The 21,049-nt window shown below is 42.2% G+C and overlaps 1 protein-coding gene across 3 annotated transcripts in view; it reads left to right on the top strand.

Annotated features, from left to right (window-relative positions):
- The window catches only part of LOC110524137 (homer protein homolog 3), a 51,027-nt gene that overhangs the window by 11,496 nt on the left and 18,482 nt on the right, over positions 1–21,049 (top strand). For 2 of the 3 annotated variants that reach the window (XM_021603495.3, XM_090235348.1), the window contains 3 exons: positions 13,891–14,047; positions 14,663–14,794; positions 14,900–15,007. In XM_021603495.3, coding sequence (XP_021459170.3) covers positions 13,891–14,047; positions 14,663–14,794; positions 14,900–15,007 — 397 coding nt within the window. Of the gene's footprint in view, positions 1–13,890; positions 14,048–14,662; positions 14,795–14,899; positions 15,008–18,158; positions 18,765–21,049 lie in introns of those variants that run through there. The other variant, XM_090235349.1, reaches the window with a different exon arrangement.

Raw genomic sequence — 21,049 nt, 5'->3', positions numbered from 1 at the left:
ATGTTCAATCAGGTTCAAGTCCAGGCCTTGGCTGGGCCACACAAGGACATTCAGAGACTTGTTCCAAAACCACTCCTGCGTTGTCTTGGCTGTGCGCTTAGGGTCGTTGTCGTGTTGGAAGGTGAACCTTCGCCCTAGTATGAGGTCCTGAGCGCTCTGGAGCAGGTTTACATCAAGGATCTATCTATACTTTGCTTCGTCATCTTTCCCTCGATCCTGGCTAGTTTCCCATTGCCTGCCGCTGAAAAACATCACCACAGCATGATGCTGCCACCACTAAGCTTCACCGAAGGGTTAGGGCTGGGTGATATGGCCAAAATATCTTTCACATTTTTGACTGTATTTTATGTTTTTGATTAATAAAAGTTCTACATTTGCTTTGAGTGGTGCGTGACCGTAGGGTGGCAACACATATATTCTACAGTATTTCAATGGGTCTTTCGCCATTCAGATTGTTTTATACTGTTCAATTCAACATCAACCTAAAATAATTTCCAGCATTTCCATCAATTTCTGCATTCCCTGCATTCATTTGAGATCATTTCCACACTGCCATGATATGGACAAAAAAAAACTAGACCTTATTTTTAACCAAATGTTGCGATTTAGATCAACACTTGGGTGAACTTTTGGAATCATGGAAATAGTTTATTATAATTCTATAGTTAGTTAGAATATACATAATAGTGGGGACTTTGAATACAGTGTTGTTTGACATGACAACGAATTATTGGACGAGTTATTGTGACAAGGTATAAAAAATGAACGTTACATACGAAGTATCACATTTAACAAACCAAACATTCAAATACCATTATAGAAGGTAAAGTAAAAACCCAAACTGGTCCATGCGTCAATCACGGTATATAGTAAAATACAGTATACCGCCCAGCCCTACGTAGGGTTTGATTTGATTTGGATCTCTTTTAGTCCCCATTTGGACTAATCTTCCAAGAGTCCTTAAACATTAAAATAAATGTATAATACAAACACACTTTCACATATAACACACTATTACAAACATACATAATATACTAGCATAATGACCCAATAAATACTCAATCTAAAAAATATTGATTCTTCATCTACTTTTATCCCACAACATTTCTATATACTATATTTGAATTGTTTTAAAATATTGTTTACATTTATATATTGAAAGGTTTCTAGTTTGCTCAGTTAATTTATACAATTTCTTTATTGCTCTAAATCGAAATGTTCTTTTGCCTATTTCTCTTTTCTGTCTGGATAACGCATAGATGGTGGACAATCTATTCCTAGTATTTACGGAATGTCTGTCTCTTACCAACTGAATACAGTTGTGAATAGAACTTGGCCGTTTTAAATTATCCATATTCTAAAATAAAATAAGCATGTTTTTTTTCAATTATCTTGTTGATTGATGACCAACCAAGAACACTGTGCATGACTGCAACATAGAAACCGTATCTCCACCTTAAAACAATCCTTGCTGCTTTATTCTGTGCATTCTGCAGCCTCCTAACTTCACTTGATGATGCATTTCCCCAGACCACCGAACAGTAGTTCACCTGACTCTCAATTAATGCTTGTGTTATTTGCTGAATAATTTTTCCTGGTAAATATTTAGCTATCCTTCTAATTATGCATGCTGTTTTGATCTATATATTTTTTTTACATAGATTAGTTATTGGAGACTACCATGATAAGCAGTTGTCTAGCTGCACTCCCAATAGTTTGGTTTCTGCCACTTCTTCAATTTGTACTCCTCCCATACTTAATTGTATCCCATGCTGTTTTGGCCTTTTCCTAGTTGAACAGACCAACATAACTTTCGTTTTCTTGGTGTTTAAAACAAGTTTGTTTTGGCAAACCCACTTCCTGATATTCTCAATCTCCTTGTAAAGCCTGCTGTACCTGTTGAACCGATGGTCTTGCTGCATAAATTGTAGTATCATCTGCAAATATAGTAGCTTGAGTTTCAACCAAGGCATAGGGAAGGTCGTTGGTATATATTAAGTAAAGAAGTGGCCCAAGGCAGCTGCCCTGCGGTATTCCACAGTTTAACACATTAGGGGAAGAAAATGAACCATTGATATAGGTGGACTGTTTCCTGTCAGTTAGATATGACTGTACCCAATTCAATGCTACCTCCTTTAAAACCATAATGCATTAATTTTGTCAAAATTCTTTCATGATCCACTAAATCAAATGTTGCACTGAAATCTAAAAATAGTACACCTACAAATTTGCCATTATCCATAGCATTGAGCCACTGGTCAGTCATGTCAACCAATGCAGTGGTAGTGGAATGGTCTTTGCGATAAGCATGCTGATTGGAAGTAATCAGATCATTATTTTCCATGTACTCCCACATGGAATGCCAGGTTTCCTCCAGATGTGACGCTTGGCATTCAGGCCAAAGAGTTCACTCTTGGTTTTGTCAGACCAGATAATATTTTTTCTCATGGTCTGAGAGTCCTTTATGTGCCGTTTGGCAAACTCCAAGCGGGCTGTCATGTGCCTTTTTACTGAGGAGTGGATTCTGTGTGGCCACTCCACCATAAAGGCCTGATTTGGTGAAGTGCTGTGAGATTGTTGTCCTTCTGGAAGGTTCTCCCATCTCCACAGAGGAGCTCTGTCAGAGTGACCATCGGGTTCTTGGTCACCTCCCTGACCAAGGCCCTTCTCCCCTGATTGCTCAGTTTGGCCAGACAGCCAGCTCTAGGAAGTCTTGGTGGTTCCAAACTTCTTCCATTTCAGAATGATGGAGGCCACTGTGTTCTTGGGGACCTTCAATGCTGCAGACATTTCTGGTAACCTTCCCCAGATCGGTGCCTCGTCACAATCCTGTCTTAGAGCTCTACGGACATTTCCTTCGACCTCGTGGCTTGGTTTTTGCTCTGAAATGCACTGTCAAATGTGGGACCTTATATAGACAGGTGTGTGCATTTCCAAATCTTTTACTATCAATTGAATTTACCACAATTGGACTCCAATGAAGTTGAAGAAACATTTCAAGGATGATGAATGGAAACATGATGCGCCTGAGCTCAATTTCGAGTCTCATAGCGAAGGGTCTGTATACTTACACTACCGGTCAAAAGTTTTAGAACACCTACTCAAGTGTTTTTTTGTTATTTCTACTATTTTCTAAATTGTAGAATAATAGTGAAGACATCAAAACTATGAAATAACACATATGGAATCATGTAGTAACCAAAAAAGAGTTAAAGAAATCAAAATATATTTTATATAGCCACCCTTTCCCTTGATGACAGCTTTGCACACTTGGCATTTTCTCAACCAGCTTCACCTGGAATGCTTTTCCAACACTCTTGAAGGAGTTCCCACATATGCTGAGCACTTGTTGGCTGCTTTTCCTTCACTCTGCAGATCAACTCATCCCAAACCATCTTAATTTGTTTGAGGTCGGGACATTGTGGAGGCCAGGTCATCTGATGGAGCACTCCATCACTCTCCTTCTTGGTAAAATAGCCCATGTCTCACAAAGTCACGGGGTCGGACCGAAAAATGTTGACTCACCAGACCAAAGGACAGATTTCCACCCGTCTAATGTCCATTGCTTGTGTTTCTTGGCCCAAGCAAGTCTCTTCTTATTATTGATGTCCTTTAGTAGTAGTTTCTTTGCAGCAATTCGACGATGATGGCCTGATTCACACAGATGTGTCTGTCACTTGAACTCTGAGGCTGGTAACTCTAATGAACTTATCCTCTGCAGCAGAGGTAACTCTGGATCTTCCATTCCTGTGGCGGTCCTCATGAGAGCCAATTTCATCATAGCGATGGTTTTTGTGACTGCACTTGAAGAAACTTTCAAAGTTCTTCAAATGTTCCATATTGACTGACCTTCATGTCTTAAAGTAATGGACTGTTGTTTCTCTTTGCTTATTTGAGCTGTTCTTGCCATAATCTTCTGTATACCACCCCTCCCTTGTCGCAACACAACTGACTGGCTCAAACGCATTAAGAAGGAAAGAAATTTCACAAATTAACTTTTAAGAAGGCACACCTGTTAATTGAAATGCATTCATGAAGCTGGTTGAGAGAATGTCAAGAGTGGGCAAAGCTATCATCAAGGCAAAAGGTGGCTATCTGAAGAATCTAAAATATATTTTGATTGGTTTATCACTTTTTTTTGTTTACTACATGATTCCATATGTGTTATTTCATAGTTTTGATGTCTTCACTATTATTCTACAATGTAGAAAATAGTACAAATAAAAACCCTTGAATGAGTAGGCGTTCTAAAACTTTTGACTAATTGTGTATATAAATGAATAAATATATAAGATCTGTTTTTTTTTTTAATAAATTAGCGAACATTTCTAAAAACCTGTTTTTGCTTTGTCATTATGGGGGTATTGTGTGTAGATTCAGGACTTTTTTTTATTTAATCCATTTTAGAATAAGGCTGTAAAAAGTAACACAATGTGGAAAAGGGGAAGTATCTAAATACTTTCCGAATCCACAAAACATTAAGAACACCTGCTCTTTCCTTGACAAAGAGTGACCATGTGAATCTATGATCCCTTATTGATGTCACAAATCCATTTCAATCAGTGTAGATGAAGTGGAGGAGACTGGTTAAAAAATGATTTTTAAGCCTTGAGACGATTTGAGACATGGATTGGGTATGTGTGCCATTCAGAGGGGGAATGGGCAAGACAAAGGTTTGAAGTGCCTTTGAACGGGGTATGGTAGTAGGTGCCAGGTGCACCGAATTGTGTCAAGAACTGTAACGCTGCTGGGTTTTTCACGCTCAACAGTTTTCTGTGTGTTTCAAGAATGGTCCACGACCCAAAGAACATCCATCCAACTTGACACACCTGTTCTCTACCATTAGCAACTGTAATTTCATTTGTAGGGTAAATTAGTTTAAATTAAATAGACGGAGAACAGAACCACCACAATGTTACTCCCGCCCTTGCCGGCAGGTACAAAAGTAACACAGCCTTGGGAAGGAAGTAACAGCCGGCAAGAAGTGCACAATACCTGTCTTATCTCCATGTTTTTGGTATGTAATGCTTGTTACTATCAACAAATGTAATATCAGCCGTGATTTCACGTATCGATTGAGATAATTAATATTATAGGTTCTAAGTTTATGAAAAAGAACCATGTGTCAACATTGCAATGTTGTTCAGCCACAATATTTTGTCTTACAATATGAATCAAACTAAATTGGATCACAGAATAGCTATATTAACCCTCATTTTGTCATCTCACTTTAATGGGAATGTGGTAGATGTTTTTCGCCATTTTCAGTGACTATTCATGGTTAGCCCTACCAATCAGGCACGCTCCAGCTGTCCTGGAGCTGATCGATCAAGTCAATTGATTTGAGGCATAATTCTAATGTCATATACAGTGCCTTGCGAAAGTATTCGGCCCCCTTGAACTTTGTGACCTTTTGCCACATTTCAGGCTTCAAACATAAAGATATAAAACTGTATTTTTTTGTGAAGAATCAACAACAAGTGGGACACAATCATGAAGTGGAACGACATTTATTGGATATTTCAAACTTTTTTAACAAATCAAAAACTGAAAAATTGGGCGTGCAAAATTATTCAGCCCCTTTACTTTCAGTGCAGCAAACTCTCTCCAGAAGTTCAGTGAGGATCTCTGAATGATCCAATGTTGACCTAAATGACTAATGATGATAAATACAATCCACCTGAGTGTAATCAAGTCTCCGTATAAATGCACCTGCACTGTGATAGTCTCAGAGGTCCGTTAAAAGCGCAGAGAGCATCATGAAGAACAAGGAACACACCAGGCAGGTCCGAGATATTGTTGTGAAGAAGTTTAAAGCCGGATTTGAATACAAAAAGATTTCCCAAGCTTTAAACATCCCAAGGAGCACTGTGCAAGCGATAATATTGAAATGGAAGGAGTATCAGACCACTGCAAATCTACCAAGACCTGGCCGTCCCTCTGAACTTTCAGCTCATACAAGGAGAAGACTGATCAGAGATGCAGCCAAGAGGCCCATGATCACTCTGGATGAACTGCAGACATCTACAGCTGAGGTGGGAGACTCTGTCCATAGGACAACAATCAGTCGTATATTGCACAAATCTGGCCTTTATGGAAGAGTGGCAAGAAGAAAGCCATTTCTTAAAGATATCCATAAAAAGTGTAGTTTAAAGTTTGCCACAAGCCACCTGGAAGAAGGTGCTCTGGTCAGATGAAACCAAAATTGAACTTTTTGGCAACAATGCAAAACGTTATGTTTGGCGTAAAAGCAACACAGCTCATCACCCTGAACACACCATCCCCACTGTCAAACATGGTGGTGGCAGCATCATGGTTTGGGCCTGATTTTCTTCAGCAGGGACAGGGAAGATGGTTAAAATTGATGGGAAGATGGATGGAGCCAAATACAGGACCATTCTGGAAGAAAACCTGATGTAGTCTGCAAAAGACCTGAGACTGGGACGGAGATTTGTCTTCCAACAAGACAATGATCCAAAACATAAAACCAAATCTACAATGGAATGGTTCAAAAATAAACATATCCAGGTGTTAAAATGGCCAAGTCAAAGTCCAGACCTGAATCCAATCGAGAATCTGTGGAAAGAACTGAAAACTGCTGTTCACAAATGCTCTCCATCCAACCTCACTGAGCTCGAGCTGTTTTGCAAGGAGGAATGGGAAAAAAATTCAGTCTCTCGATGTGCAAAACTGATAGAGACATACCCCAAGCGACTTACAGCTGTAATCGCAGCAAAAGGTGGTGCTACAAAGTATTAACTTAAGGGGGCTGAATAATTTTGCACGCCCAATTTTTCAGTTTTTGATTTGTTAAAAAAGTTTGAACTATCCAATAAATGTCGTTCCACTTCATGATTGTGTCCCACTTGTTGTTGATTCTTCACAAAAAAATACAGTTTTATATCTTTATGTTTGAAGCCTGAAATGTGGCAAAAGGTCGCAAAGTTCAAGGGGGCCGAATACTTTCGCAAGGCACTGTATAATTTTCAAACATTGTCGCATGTTGCTATTTTGCAAACATTTATAAAAGCAATATGAACTAGAGGAGACAATGGCCTCTGCTTAAACATTTCTTTTCTTTTATTCTAGATCATCAGATTGCATTGTTACTTCCGTCCCACCTGTCTTTCCTGTAACTTCTCCCAGGCTAACACCCAAGATTAGCTAGCATGATACTTATGCTGGCAATTAGTCGCCAAGTTACCAACTTTTTGTTGGCGAAACATGGTCAGACTGGGCTGCTATGTTGCAGGGTTGTCCTCCGAATGAATAACATGCCGACTTCATTACATCATTCTAGCTTCCTTGTTATCGGAGAAAATGGGGCATGTTACTTTGGTCCTGGTTCTCCCCTACATTGCATAGATTAACATTGTATAAACTCAGCTAGTTGTGTAATGTTGCATTATCTTGTAATGTGTTTGAATCTCCCTACAACATCTGGTAATGGATGTCCTTGACTTTCTGCTTTTATTTTCTTCTAAGAGCGATACAATGGACCCTTCTCTACTGTTGTAACCTTTTCTAATAAGAACTACTGTCAAAATCCCCTCACAATGATCTGAAACTTTGTTTTTATACACAATTAAATTAAACACAATATCCCTTACTAATCAGGAAATGCTTGGGTATGTTGTGGTGGACTGTAATTACAATTGCTTCAACGGAAACCTGGTAAAATTGTTTTGTAGTGTGGATAGCCACTGAATGTCTCTGAATTCACTGTCAGCATGCAGTCAAAGCTATTAACCACTTTAAGGTAACTAGCTAGTGCTTTCATTGTGTCCTGATGTCGACAGCAAATAGGAGTTGTGTTCATAACATGGCTAGCTAGAAACCATTATGAGGGTTAGCGCTCAGGCTAGAATGAACGGCGGCCGGTGCGTGGGAGAGAGAATATCTGTAGAGTTCAAAAAGTCCTTGCACTCAAAACCATGAACAGGAGTAACCCAAGGAGGCTGAGATGCAAAAATAATATAATACAAAAAGTGAAAGGTGCTAATAATTTTTTTTACTGGACATACGTTTTGGCCTTATGCTTTTATCAGTGCTGTACACACAAATTAAGAGCTGTTAGTGCGTGTAGACAACACTACAAGAAACATACAAGGTCCAATTCCTCATTAGGCCCTTGGGGGTGTAGAGTTTTTAAGTACAAGATCCATCGGGCTTAGCGCTGGAGAAGGCGCTCCCTATCCTATATTGCATCTGCAGTTTGAGAGAACACGGCCAATGGCACAGAATTTCTTTTTTTTAAACATTTTTACCCCTTTTTCTCCCCAATTTCATGGTATCCAATTGTTGTAGTAGCTACTATCTTGTCTCATCGCTACAACTCCCGTACGGGCTCGGGAGAGATGAAGGTTGAAAGTCATGCGTCCTCCGATACACAACCCAACCAGCCACACTGCTTCTTAACACAGCGCGCATCCAACCCGAAGCCAGCCGCACCAAGGCTACACCGTGCACCTGGCAACCTTGGTTTGAGTGCACTGCGCCCGGCCCGCCACAGGAGTCGCTGGTGCGCGATGAGACAAGGACATCCCTACCGACCAAGCCCTCCCTAACCCGGACGACGCTAGGCCAATTGTGCGTCGCCCCACGGACCTCCCGGCCGCGGCCGGTTACTACAGAGCCTGGGCGCGAACCCAGGGACTCTGATGGCACAGCTGGCGCTGAAGTACAGCGCCCTTAACCACTGCGCCACCCGGCAGGCTATGGCACAGAACTTAAGATCATTCACAGCATGATTAGCCTCATAAAAATGTCTGGTGATTTTGCCTACTATTGCGTAACCGTAGTTGCCTACGTGTAATAAATCAAAATAAATAAAATGTTATTGGTCACACACGTGTTTAGCAGATGTTATTGCGGGTGTAGTGAAATGATTGTGTTTCTAGCTCCGACAGTGCAGTAATATCTAACAATTTCACCACATATACTTAACACACACAAATCTAAGTAAAGGAATGGAATTAAAAATATATAAATATATGGACGGGCAATGTCAGAGTGGCATAGATTAAGATGCAGTAGAATAGAATACAGCATATACGTATGAGATGAGTAATGCAAGATATGCAAACATTGTTAAAGTGACATTATTAAAGTGACATTGTTAAAGTGACTAGTGTTCCACTTATTAAAGTGGCCAGTGATTTAAAGTCTATGTATATAGGGCAGCAGCCTCTGTGCTAGTCATGTCTATTTAACAGTCTGATGGCCTGGAAAGAGAAGCTGTTTGTCAGTCTCTCGTTCCCAGTTTTGATGCACCTGTACTGACCTCGCCTTCTGGATGATAGCAGGTTGAACAGGCAGTGGCTTGGGTGGTTGTTGTCCTTGAGGATCTTTTTGGCCTTCCTGTGACACAGGGTGCTGTAGATGTCCTGGAGGGCAGGAAGTGTGCCCCTGGTGATGTGTTGGGCAGACCGCACCACCCTCTGGAGAGCCCTGTGGTTGCTGGCGGTGCAGTTGCCATACCAGGCGGTGATACAGCCCGACATGATGCTCTCAATTGTGCATCTGTAAGTGTTTTAGGGTTTTTAGTCTCTGTTGCACCTTCTTCACCACACTGTCTGTGTGGGTGGACCATTTCAGTTTGTCAGTTATGTGTACGCCGAGGAACTTTACGCTTTCCACCTTCTCCACTGCAGTCCACGATCATCTCCTTTGTTTTATTGACATTGAGTGAGAGGTTATTTTCTTGGCATCACACTCCCACAACCACTGTTGTGATGTCTGCAAACTTGATGATTGAGTTGGATGCCTGCTTGGCCACACAATCATGTGTGGTGAACAGGGAGTACAGGAGGGGGCCAAGCACACACCCTTGTGGGGCCCCAGTGTTGAGGATCAGTGAAGTAGAGGTGTATTTTCCTACCTTCAACACCTGGGGGCGGCCGGTCAGGAAGTCCAGGACCCAGTTGCACAGGGCGGGGTTCAGACCCAGGGCCTCGAGCTTAATGATGAGCTTGGAGGGTACTATGGTGTTTAATGCTGAGCTATAGTCAATGAACAGCATTCTTACATAGGTATCCCTCTTGTCCAGATGGGATAGGACAGTGTGCAGTGCGATGGCGATTGCACCGTCTATGGATCTATTGGGGCGGTAAGCAAATTGAAGTGGGTCTGGGGTGACAGGTAAGGTAGAGGTGATATGATCCTTGACTAGTCTCTCAAAGCACTTCATGATGACAGAAGTGAGTGCTATGGGGCTATAGTCATTTAGTTCAGTTACCTTAGCTTTCTTGGGTACAGGAACAATGGTGGCCATCTTGAAGCATGTGGGGACAGCTGACTGGGATAGGGAGAGTTTGAATATGTCCGTAAACACACCAGCCAGCTGGTCTGTGCATGCTCTGAGGACGCGGCTAGGAATGCGGTCTCGGCCGGCAGCCTTGTGAGGGTTAACATGCTTAAATGTCTTACTCACATTGGCCACGGAGAAGGAGAGCCCAGAGTCCTTCGTAGTGGGCTGCGTCGGTGGCACTGTGTTATCCACAAAGCGGGTGAAGGTGTTTAGCTTGTCCGGAAGCAAGATGTTGGTGTCCGCGATGTAGCTGGTTTTTCTTTTGTAGTCCGTGATTGTCTGCCACATACATTCATGTCTGAGCCGTTGAATTGTGACTCCACTTTGTCTCTATATTGACGTTTTGCCTGTTGGATTGCCTTGCGGCAGGAATAACTACACTGTTTGTTTTCTGCTATATTCCCAGTCACCTTGCCATCGTTAAATGCAGTGGTTCGCACTTTCAGTTTTGCGTGAAATCTGCCATCTATCTACGGTTTCTGGTTAGGGAAGGTTTTAATAGTCACAGTGGGTACAACATCTCCTATACACTTCCTGATAACCTCAGTCACCGTATCAGTATATTCGTCAGTATTATTCTCGCAAGCTACCCGGAACATATCCCAGTCTGCGTGATCAAAACTATCTTGAAATGTGGATTCAGATTGGTCAGACCAGCGTTGGTACATCCTGTTTGAGTTTCTGCCTACAGGAAGGGAGGAGCAAAATGAATACCAGTGTATTGCAAGCCGCATGGACAAGACAGTAGATACACTACATTGTTAGATCCACAGGCAATTAATCTGTTGATCGTGTATTCTTTATTTGTAATGAACGATCTGAAGGTGTTGGACTTTTTAATACCTGTACAGGCCACACAATTGTGACGGGAAGAAACCACTGGCATCATCCAAACGTTCCTTGGGAGATTTTGATAGGTCATAAGTGACTGCGCCACCAGCATGTCCTTTACGCCTCGATCACACCGACAGTGTCATTGCATTTTGGTACACCAGAAGTACGTTCAGCTGTGTTTGCCTTGCAGCGTTGTGTTGCAGAGGCAGTTGTAGTGCGTTCTGTGTGGTGAATACGTTGGATTTATCAGACATAGAACATATGCGTCAAACTATGCGTAGACGGCTTTACAGAAATGGTAGCAAAAGGTGAATGTTGAACTTTTGTTGCACATATGTAGATGCTGCTGTGTACCATTTTGTGCAATTACACTGAAGGTGTGATCGAGGCATTATGCATACTTTCGATAAATCCAACATATGCAACATACAGAACGCCCTGAAACTGCCTCTGCAACGCAGTGCTGCAAGGCAAACGCAGCGTTCCATTGGAAATGGATGTACTTCAGTACCACTGGTGCACTGGTCAATTATTTAAACTATATCTTTTTTTACTCACTGGCTTTCATGTGTTGCTATCCATTGGAGCACAGCTTGGTTGCCCAAAATTCTGGGGCAGGGCTTAGCGAACATCAATTACAGCAATGTTTCTCAAACTCTGTCCTGGGGCCCCCCCCTGGGTGCACATTTTGGTCTTTGCCCTAACACTACACAGCTGATTCAAATAATGAAAGCTTGATGAGCTGTGTAGTGTGTGTGTGTGTAGTGCTAATCAGCTGTGTAGCGTTGAGCCAAGACCGAGTTTGCGAAACCCTGAATTAGAAGATGAGTTGGCTTCTGGAAATATCAAATCACTATCCATTGATATAGGTTAATTTAACAGATAGCCTCCAAGGTTTTTTCTGGATCCAAAAGCTTAGGCGGTGGGTGTGGCAGGGGCCATAACAGGGTGGCGCGGTCTGCCCCCAGTGTAGAGTGTAGAGTGTAGAGTGTATGGTGTAGAGAAATGTTTGCATTTCTAAGCCAATTTCCTGCAATTCTACAATATAGCAATATTGTTTTCAGTTTAAAGCTAATTTCCTGCCATTGTATGCCTTTTGCCATGCATGGCTAATGCTGTGTTATTTTGATCAAACATAATAACAAAATCTATACTGCTAAATTCATTGTTTTAGGAATTTTCAATTCTCCCTGTTTAGCTTTTATTTTGGTGATTTGTTAGTTCTCAAAGATTATACGCAACAAAAACAAAAAAAATATTACACCCATCTAGTGCCGGCTCAGACCACGCCCTTTGCATCCATAACATATTGAATTCTTCGGGGTATGGAAATGTTGATCAATTGGTATCAAAGGACCTAGCAATGCCAGGAAAACAATCCCCACACCCCCGACCAGACTGTTGACACCAGGCAGGATGGGGCCATGGATTCATGCTACTTACGCATAACACAACAGCAACCGGTATTCGGCGGACCAGGAAATGTTCTTCCACTCCTCAATTGTCCAGTGTTGGTGATCACATGCCCACTGCAGCTGCTTCTTCTTGTTTTTAGCTGATCAGAGTGGAATCCTGTGTGGTCATCTGCTTCAATAGCCGATCCTTGATAAGTAATAATTATCAACGGGTTGTGCGTTCTGAGATACCGTTCTGCACACCACTGTTGTGCCATTCTCCTTTAACGAGTTGTTTTCACCTACAGGACTACCACTGACTGGATGTTTTTCAATTTTGCGCACCGTTCTCGGTAAACCCTAGACACTGTCATAAGTGAAAAGCGCTGGAGGCTGGACTTTTCTGAGATACTAGAACCAGCGCGCCTGGCACGGACGATCAAAACAGGCTCAAAGTCACTTAGGTCCTCGTTTTGCCCATTCTAACATTCAATCAAACAGTAACTGAATCCTGTCTGCCTGCAACTCACTGTCTGTTGGAGCGAAAAAAACTGTCCACTGAGTGTGTACGTCCAGTATCTTTTCTACATACTCTATATCTGGTTTTAGTTGTTTAAGTTTACACTGAAAGCGCTTTTCAATCCTTACATATTCTCCCACTGTTTTTTCTCCACTGTTTGTACTTAAATAAAATGCTTAGGCGGCACGACACAAGGATGTAAATGGCAGAAAAAACCCTGGCCTTTCCTTTTAACCTAGCCTCTGTCTAGTACCCAACAACCAGATGTTCCCGATTTTCAGAGGAAAAGGAAAGTGAGCCTGTGGCGCGACTTACGCTTTTGGACGTTAACAATGCGACACTCCATCTTAACTCCTCCTCCACATTTACTGGATTGGTTGAACAGTGCAGTAGAGTTATTTACCAGTAGGTAGAAGATCTAGCATCAGGACTTTATTTTATGCCTGCTACACTAGGTCACTCCTAACCTAAACCCTCAACAATACCCACAGGCTATAACAAATAATGAAATTCCATCCATTTAAAAGATGGGAATGTCTGAGCAATATATGCCTCTGCAGAACATTTTCTTTTCAGAACTATTTTGTTTGTTTGGCCTTTAAGTTGTTAATGCGTTGTGGTGGCTCATTTGAAAGAGCCATTTCCAGGGCTCAAAATGAATCCGAGTGTGAATCTCAAAAAGGGGCTCCCCTCCCACAGCTTGACTGGCAGCAATGGAATCATGTAACTGTAACGTGCATACGTCCTCCATTTCACCTCCATGTCTTAGAAGAGAATGGCAGTGAGTGACTGGGCTGCATTGCTAAATAGCATTGTGTGTTTCTCCCCTGAAGGGAACAACCCATCTTCAGTGCCAGAGCGCACGTCTTCCAGATAGACCCGGCCACCAAGAGGAACTGGCTTCCAGCCAGCAAGCATGCCGTCACTGTCTCCTTCTTCTACGATGCCAATCGGAGTGTGTACCGCATCATCAGTGTGGGGGGCACCAAGGTGAGATGTGAACCCCGCTGGCTCTCTCTTACCAACATGGTCCTCATTGTCCAGATTGCCTTTGATGGAATATGATTGAACAGCAGAGTCCCCTTTGAGTAACACCATTAGTAAGGACCTGCTGTGTCATGTCTGGTAGAGGGTAGTTAGGTGTACCCTTGGCTGCTTCCCAACACACACATTATAGGGGAGCTGGCCTGCTCTTGACTAATGAGCATGTAACATTTTCTAGTCCTGCCTCCCTATACTTGTCCTACAAAGGGTGCTTCAAAGGTAGTCAGCACACATCTTATTATTTTGCGTAGGTTTTTGTCAGTACTAGAGTGAGTGGATGTCCTTACTCAATGAGAATGTTAATGCTCTCGCTCACTGAATGGGTTGATGGATTAAAAAGGGAAATGGTGAACTTTAAACACGTCTGCAATTTAGTACATTTTGAACAATAATGCCTTTGTCTGATGTGTTGGTAATGTTGTTTTTCTCTGTGAATTTATTATCAGTAGGCCCCAGGCAAGGTGGCAGAATCAAGCAGTGATGTGTGAAGTTTTCCTTTGTTGCTTTGTTGATTAGAAATAAGCGGTTGATTTATTTAATGGCCTCTGCCGTCCATCATAGGCCATCATCAACAGCACCATCACCCCCAACATGACCTTCACCAAAACCTCCCAGAAGTTTGGCCAGTGGGCTGACAGCCGCGCCAACACCGTGTATGGCCTGGGCTTTGCCACTGAGCAACAGCTTCAGCAGGTTAGTCACCACTATAGACTGTCTCAAATTCAGAAGAAACACATTTATAATGCACACTGGTTGACGAATTACTCTGATAATTATATTTAACTTTTTCTTCCATAGTTTTCAGACCAGTTCAAGGAAGTGAAAGAAGCAGCGCGTCTTGCAAGGGAGAAATCACAGGAGAAATTTGAACTGACCAACCCTGCGCTGAATATCGCCGCCCCACAGGTGAGGCCTGGAATTGCAGTTGTTCGATTATTCTCATAAGTTGACTGCTAAGGCATGACAGATAAGCACATGGCGTAGCAGTGCTACCCCTACGGACAGTGTGTGTGTGTGTGTGTGTGTGTGTGTGTGTGTGTGTGTGTGTGTGTGTGTGTGTGTGTGTATACACATGCGGAGATGATCCGTTCACCTACTCTATGTCTCACAAAGACACGGTGGTTGGAACCAAAAATCTCAAATTTGGACTCCAGATCAAAGGACAGATTTCCACCGGTCTAATGTCCATTGCTCGTCTTTCTTGGCCCAAGCCATTCTCTTATTATTATTGGTGTCCTTTGGTAGTGGTTTCTTTGCAACAATTCGACCATGAAGGCCCGATTTCACGCGGTCTCCTCTGAACAGTTGATGTTGAGATGTGTCTGTTACTTGAACTCTGTGAAGCATTTATTTGGGCTGCAATATCTGAGGCTGGTAACTCTAATTAACTTATCCTCTGCAGCAGAGGTAACCCTGGGTCTTCCTTTCCTGTGGCGGTCCTCATCAAAGCCAGTTTCATTATAGCGCTTGATGGTTTTTGCGACTGCACTTGAAGAAACTTTCAAAGCCCAGTGCGCTAAATTTGTTAAACAATATTTTTTTCAATTTATTCTTTATTTTTATTAATATATACTTTTTTTTTCACTGTTCAAACATTTACATCAGAAGGTGCAAAGTTGGGGCCTCCCGAATGGCGCAGTGGTCTAAGGCAGTGCTTGAGGCATCACTACAGACCTGGGTTCGATCCTAGGCCTTGTCACAAGTGGCCATGACCGGGTGTCCCATAGGACGGCGCACAATTGGCGCAAAGTAATGGACAAAGACACAACACATCCACATCAAATGTGTATATTTTCTTGATCAAATAACATGGAAAACAACCAATTTTTTGCGGTCATTCATTTACAGTTCTTACAAACCACTTCATGTAAATGTACATTACTGTGTTGTATGTAGGCACATTTTCACAAAAGTGGTGCACTGGGCCTTTATTAGTCCTGTATTAGTGGACTGATATAGACGTCTTCAGTGCGGGCAATCATTTTTTTCTGCGTCCCTCCTGTCTGCTAAAAAATAACGCAGCACCCCCACCGCAAATACTTCCCGTGGCTAGTCCTCCAAAGATTCTCTTGTACCATGTTGTGTGCTGAAAGGCATTATGGTTGTTTGTTTCTTGGGAATTAATATGGGATATATTATCACTGGGTTACGTTTGAAGGATTTGCTGTATAAATAATGACGGCTTGAGCCAATGTGGGCGGGAGACACAATTTATACACCGCGCAAACTATGTAAATACAAACTAATTGCGTTTGGAAATCACATTGTTATACAGCTCGTTGTTACAGAGCCAACCTGAATCGATGGCTCGTCCAATTCATTTGAATGGCTATTTCAGCAAAGTAATGGTAATCCATTGTTTGATAAGTGCTAGGGCCATTTTGGTTATTTGTTTTGGTACCAACATGCATTGAATGAGAGCTGTGTGTGTGCTGCAAACCACTAACAACAAGCCATTGAACATGAGTAGCTGCCAACAGTATAAGGCAAACATATTTTTTTTTCAGAATAGCGCTAGTCACGGGGGAAGCAGTTGTCCATACTGTCTACAGCCAACCAGAGCCTTTGTGTAACTGTACAATAGCCCCGCTGTTTAGCATATTGAGATAAACAGGCGTTAGGCGGCATTCTACTGGCATGAATTCCTATTATGCATGACTATGAACAATGGGCGGTATAGAGTAGATACCCCGGGAAGTCATTGTTTGGGTAATCATAAATGTGACACAACTTCAACAATACAGCAGAAACAACGGTACATTCTTCTTCATAGCTTTCCTGGTTTGTGATATTCTCGAGTCATGTTTTACAAGGCACATCTTACAGCTGGGCTTATTTTGATGTGATCTGATTTCACTCTGTTTTTATCACATTAGTTCAACAAACTATGCCCCCGTGTCCGTTGACACCAGGCGGAAACATTCCTTTGGCTACTTTGGGAATGTATAATGTAATTGCAGTGGGGTCACCTAGGAAACTGGCTGGAGCACAGCGCATTTCTTTGTACAGTTCACTGACTCATTCCTCTCCTCCATCTAGAGTGCACTCATCTCTGTCTTTTCAGCCACACACACACACACAGTCTGGCTTTGGCTTTCTGTTTGACTTGTAGATAAGATAAGTCAGACGTATCGATTTGTGTTCTATGAATTAAACACAAGTGGTGCAGTTTCATGTATGAAATATATGCCGACATTTAGCATACACACGGCGGTCCTAATATGACACCACTTCATGAAAGAGTTATTGTAATTGACTTAAGTCATTATGGTTATGGCAGACGTGTTGTCACGTCTGTGATATAACTGTAAAATCTTTGTCTGGAGGTCCTGTATTTTAGTGTTGAAAAGCTTAGTAGTGACTTTATTTTGTAGCTGGAGGGACAGCTACAATAGAAGTGTTGTTGATGCTCCAGGTTTTGGTACCTCTCCTCTCCCATTGTATTAATTCACCACACTCCAAACCTTACAAGCCCTGGCCAATGACAAATAGCATGGGTACACCCACTTCTTTCACTGCCTCCAAGGCAGCAGCACACTCCCACTGATGCAGAGCTATGTGGTTAGGGTGCATCTCAACAGTCTAAAGTATATTACTTTCATCCTCGTCTTCGTATCTGATAGGTGAAAGCAATATGCTTGATGTCTATTGGGAATTAGCTTTCACCTGTCCACTTCTTTCACATTTGTTTGTCAGAGCAGATGACAGAAAGGCGATAAGGAGAGGAAGCCACGTTTGTCTACTGAGATGTTTGAAGTCTGCATTCGAGGCGTGGGTCGCGTCATGCTGTAGGTGCATCATGGTCATTCATGACAGGAGCTAGGAACTTCCCTGTGAACCAACACATGATGGCAGCCATATGAAAAGGGCAGATGGTTGTGCTCGAGTACGACGGTTGTCTATATTTAATATGGCCTCACCGTTAAGAACCCACAAAGAGAGCCGGCATGTACCGAAATATGCCTCTGATGCAAGGGCTTATTAATTAATAACGCTGGTTCAGGGTCTCAAGGAAACCAAGTGTAAAGGAAAGGTATAAAGCAAGGAAAATAGGTTTGACAAAGACTGATAAATAAGTAAACAGTGGTGATGTACTAGGTTTGCGGTAGCACAGGGTTATAACTTTGGTTTAATATTTTATAGCTGTTTGAAATTAAAATGTATAGTTTTTAATCATCTCATCCTCTTCCTTTTAAACTGAAACTCAGAGCTTCATTCTATAGCCCTCCTATATATGATATTTTCCTAGAGAAATTGTTGTAACAATGGGTACTTAATTCTACACGATTAGTAATTACCTAGAACCAAATTTCAATGAGTCTCACAGAATCCAAAAGGAAATTAGCATGTAATTATCATTATACAATGTAATTACAAAATATCAAGGGAATAGCTGACTGAAATAAAGCATAACCAGCGACTATCTCTGTTTTAGGGTTGTTTTTTGTTGTTGCATAAAATGGTGTGCACTGGAGCAGACAGTATGACACTGAAATATTGCTGATTATTGCTCTCTCTTTTTTTTTAAGCTCTGTTCATGAAAACACACTTATCTTTCGCTCTTCTTTCTCTTCTCACCTATTCTCTTTTCCCCCCACGTGGGTGCCCTCTGCCTCGCTGCCACTGATCCACCATCTGCTTGCTCATCTCACAGCTCTCTCAGGTTAGTGTCATGTCTATTACACCTCTTTTCTCTCTGCTGCCGACTGGCACGGAGAGCGCACTCCCTGCACGTTATTCCAAAGGCATTCTCCCCATCACATCCCAGATGGCCTACTTCATGAGGCATTTTCAATGGGACTTGGGAGTTCCTAGAAGACCCCCTAGTGTTTCCATGAGACATTGTTCTCAATAATGCAGTTGCAGTATGATGAGGGTAGATCTGGAGAGCGGGAAAGATAAAAAAAAAGCATATCATCCCATGATCAAATACAATCTGTCTGTACATTTTAAGGGAGAAGATTCCACTTGCGATATCATCATTTGAACAACCCTAATGAGCTATTCCGCTCGTTAGGATGTAGGACTGTCGTATGTTTGCACTTGCTCCAATTGGAATGCACTAGTCAACGATGAGGGAAAACTGTTGGAAATTTGTAATCCATTATTACTTAAACATGATCCACATTGTGAATAATTTAGAGAACTGTGCTCCCTAGCCATTGACTTTGGTGTGTGGAGTTGTCTTAGCTTTGATTTCTTGCTCTTCACTTTTGGACCTAGCTAGCGCTAGCTCTGTTTTGAATGCTGGCCCTGTGCATTTTTTTATCCACGTTTTTTTAAGTATAGTGAGGGAGTAGCTAGGTTGTAGAAACAACTTCCTTGGGGGAATACACACAGGCTGACTCTGAGACTAATTAATAATACAAGATTTTCTGAGTGCAGGGGTGTAATGCCTCACCGATGCGCTTGTCGAGCTCAAGTTTAGTTCCCTTTCAGTCAGTCAACTTTGGTACAACATACTTATGGGGTGTCGAACTCTCACGACTTCGGTTGAAGGATCTACAATCACTCCTGACAAGGCCAATGAAATCCGCGCCTCACTGGAAGCCCCGCCTTCCACAGGTGATAAGCGTGAGGCTCGGATTCATTCCTTCAATTATTCCGCACTTCACCTCTGTGTGAACAACAACGATTCACGCTACCTAAACAAACAATTGGAACACGAGAATGTCTTACTTTGCGTCAACTAAACTGCCCCGTAGTGGTAGAGCATGCTCACCCCCTGGACGCTGTGTGCTGACGTTTGTATGGTTCTTCTAAGTTTTCTAATCACAAACAGTTATTCCTCAAATTATTTGGCCTGGCTATAGCAAATAAGTAAAATGTCTTACAAAATTAAAAAAGGCTAACAACCCTCCACATTTTGTTACGTTATTCTAAAATGTATTAAATTGCTTTTTCCCGCAATCTACACACAATACCACATAATGACAAAGCTAAAACAGGTTTTTAGATTTTTTTGCTAATTTATCAAAAAAATGTAAAAAAACTCACATTTACATAAGTATTCAGACCCTTTACTCAGTACTTTGTTGAAGCATCTTTGGCAGTGATTACAGCCTCAAGTCTTCTTGGGTATGACACCTCAAGCCTGGCACACCTGTATTTGGGGAGTTTCTCCCATTCTTCTCTGCAGATCCTCTCAAGATCTGTCAGGTTGGATGGGGAGCGTCGCTGTGAGAGCTATTTTCAGATGTTCGATCGGGTTCAAGTCTGGGCTCTGGCTTGTCCCGTTCATCTTTCCCTTGAATCCCGACTAATCTCCCAGTCACTGCAGCTGAAAAACATTCCAACAGCATGATGCTGCCACCACCATGCTTCACCATAGGGATGGTGCCAGGTTTCCACCAAACGTGACACTTGGCATTCAGACCAAAGAGTTCAATCTTGGTTTCATTAGACTAGAGAATCTTGTTTCTTATGGTCTGAGAGTCCTTTAGGTAACTTTTGGCGAACTCCAAGCTGGCTGTCGTGCCTTTTACTGAGGAGTGGCTTCCTTCTGGCCAATCTACCACAAAGGCCTGATTGGTGGAGTGCTTCTGGAAGGTTCTCCCATCTCCACAGAGGAACTCTGGAACGCTGTCAGTGACCATCAGGTTCTTGGTCACCAAGGCCTTTCTCCCCCGATTGCTCAGTTTGGCCGGGCGGCCAGCTCTAGGGAGAATCTTGGTGGTTCCAAACGTCTTCCATTTAAGAATGTGGTTTTGGGGACCTTCAATGCTGCAGACATTTTTTGGTACCCTTCCACAGATCTGTGCCTCGACACAATCCTGTCTCGGAGCTCTACGGACAATCCCTTCGACCTCGGCTTGTTTTTTTCTCTGACATGCACTGTCAACTGTGGAACCTTAAATAGACAGGTGTGTGTCTTTCCAAATCATGTCCAATCAATTGAATTAACCACAAGTGGAAAATCAAGTTGTAGAAACATCTCAAGGATGATCA

Source organism: Oncorhynchus mykiss, chromosome 5 (genome assembly GCF_057628025.1).
Source record: "Oncorhynchus mykiss isolate SJ-2025 chromosome 5, ASM5762802v1, whole genome shotgun sequence".
Taxonomy (NCBI): Eukaryota; Metazoa; Chordata; class Actinopteri; order Salmoniformes; family Salmonidae; genus Oncorhynchus; species Oncorhynchus mykiss.
Note: the sequence above shows the minus strand (reverse complement) of the source record. Positions and strands in the feature narration are given on the sequence as shown.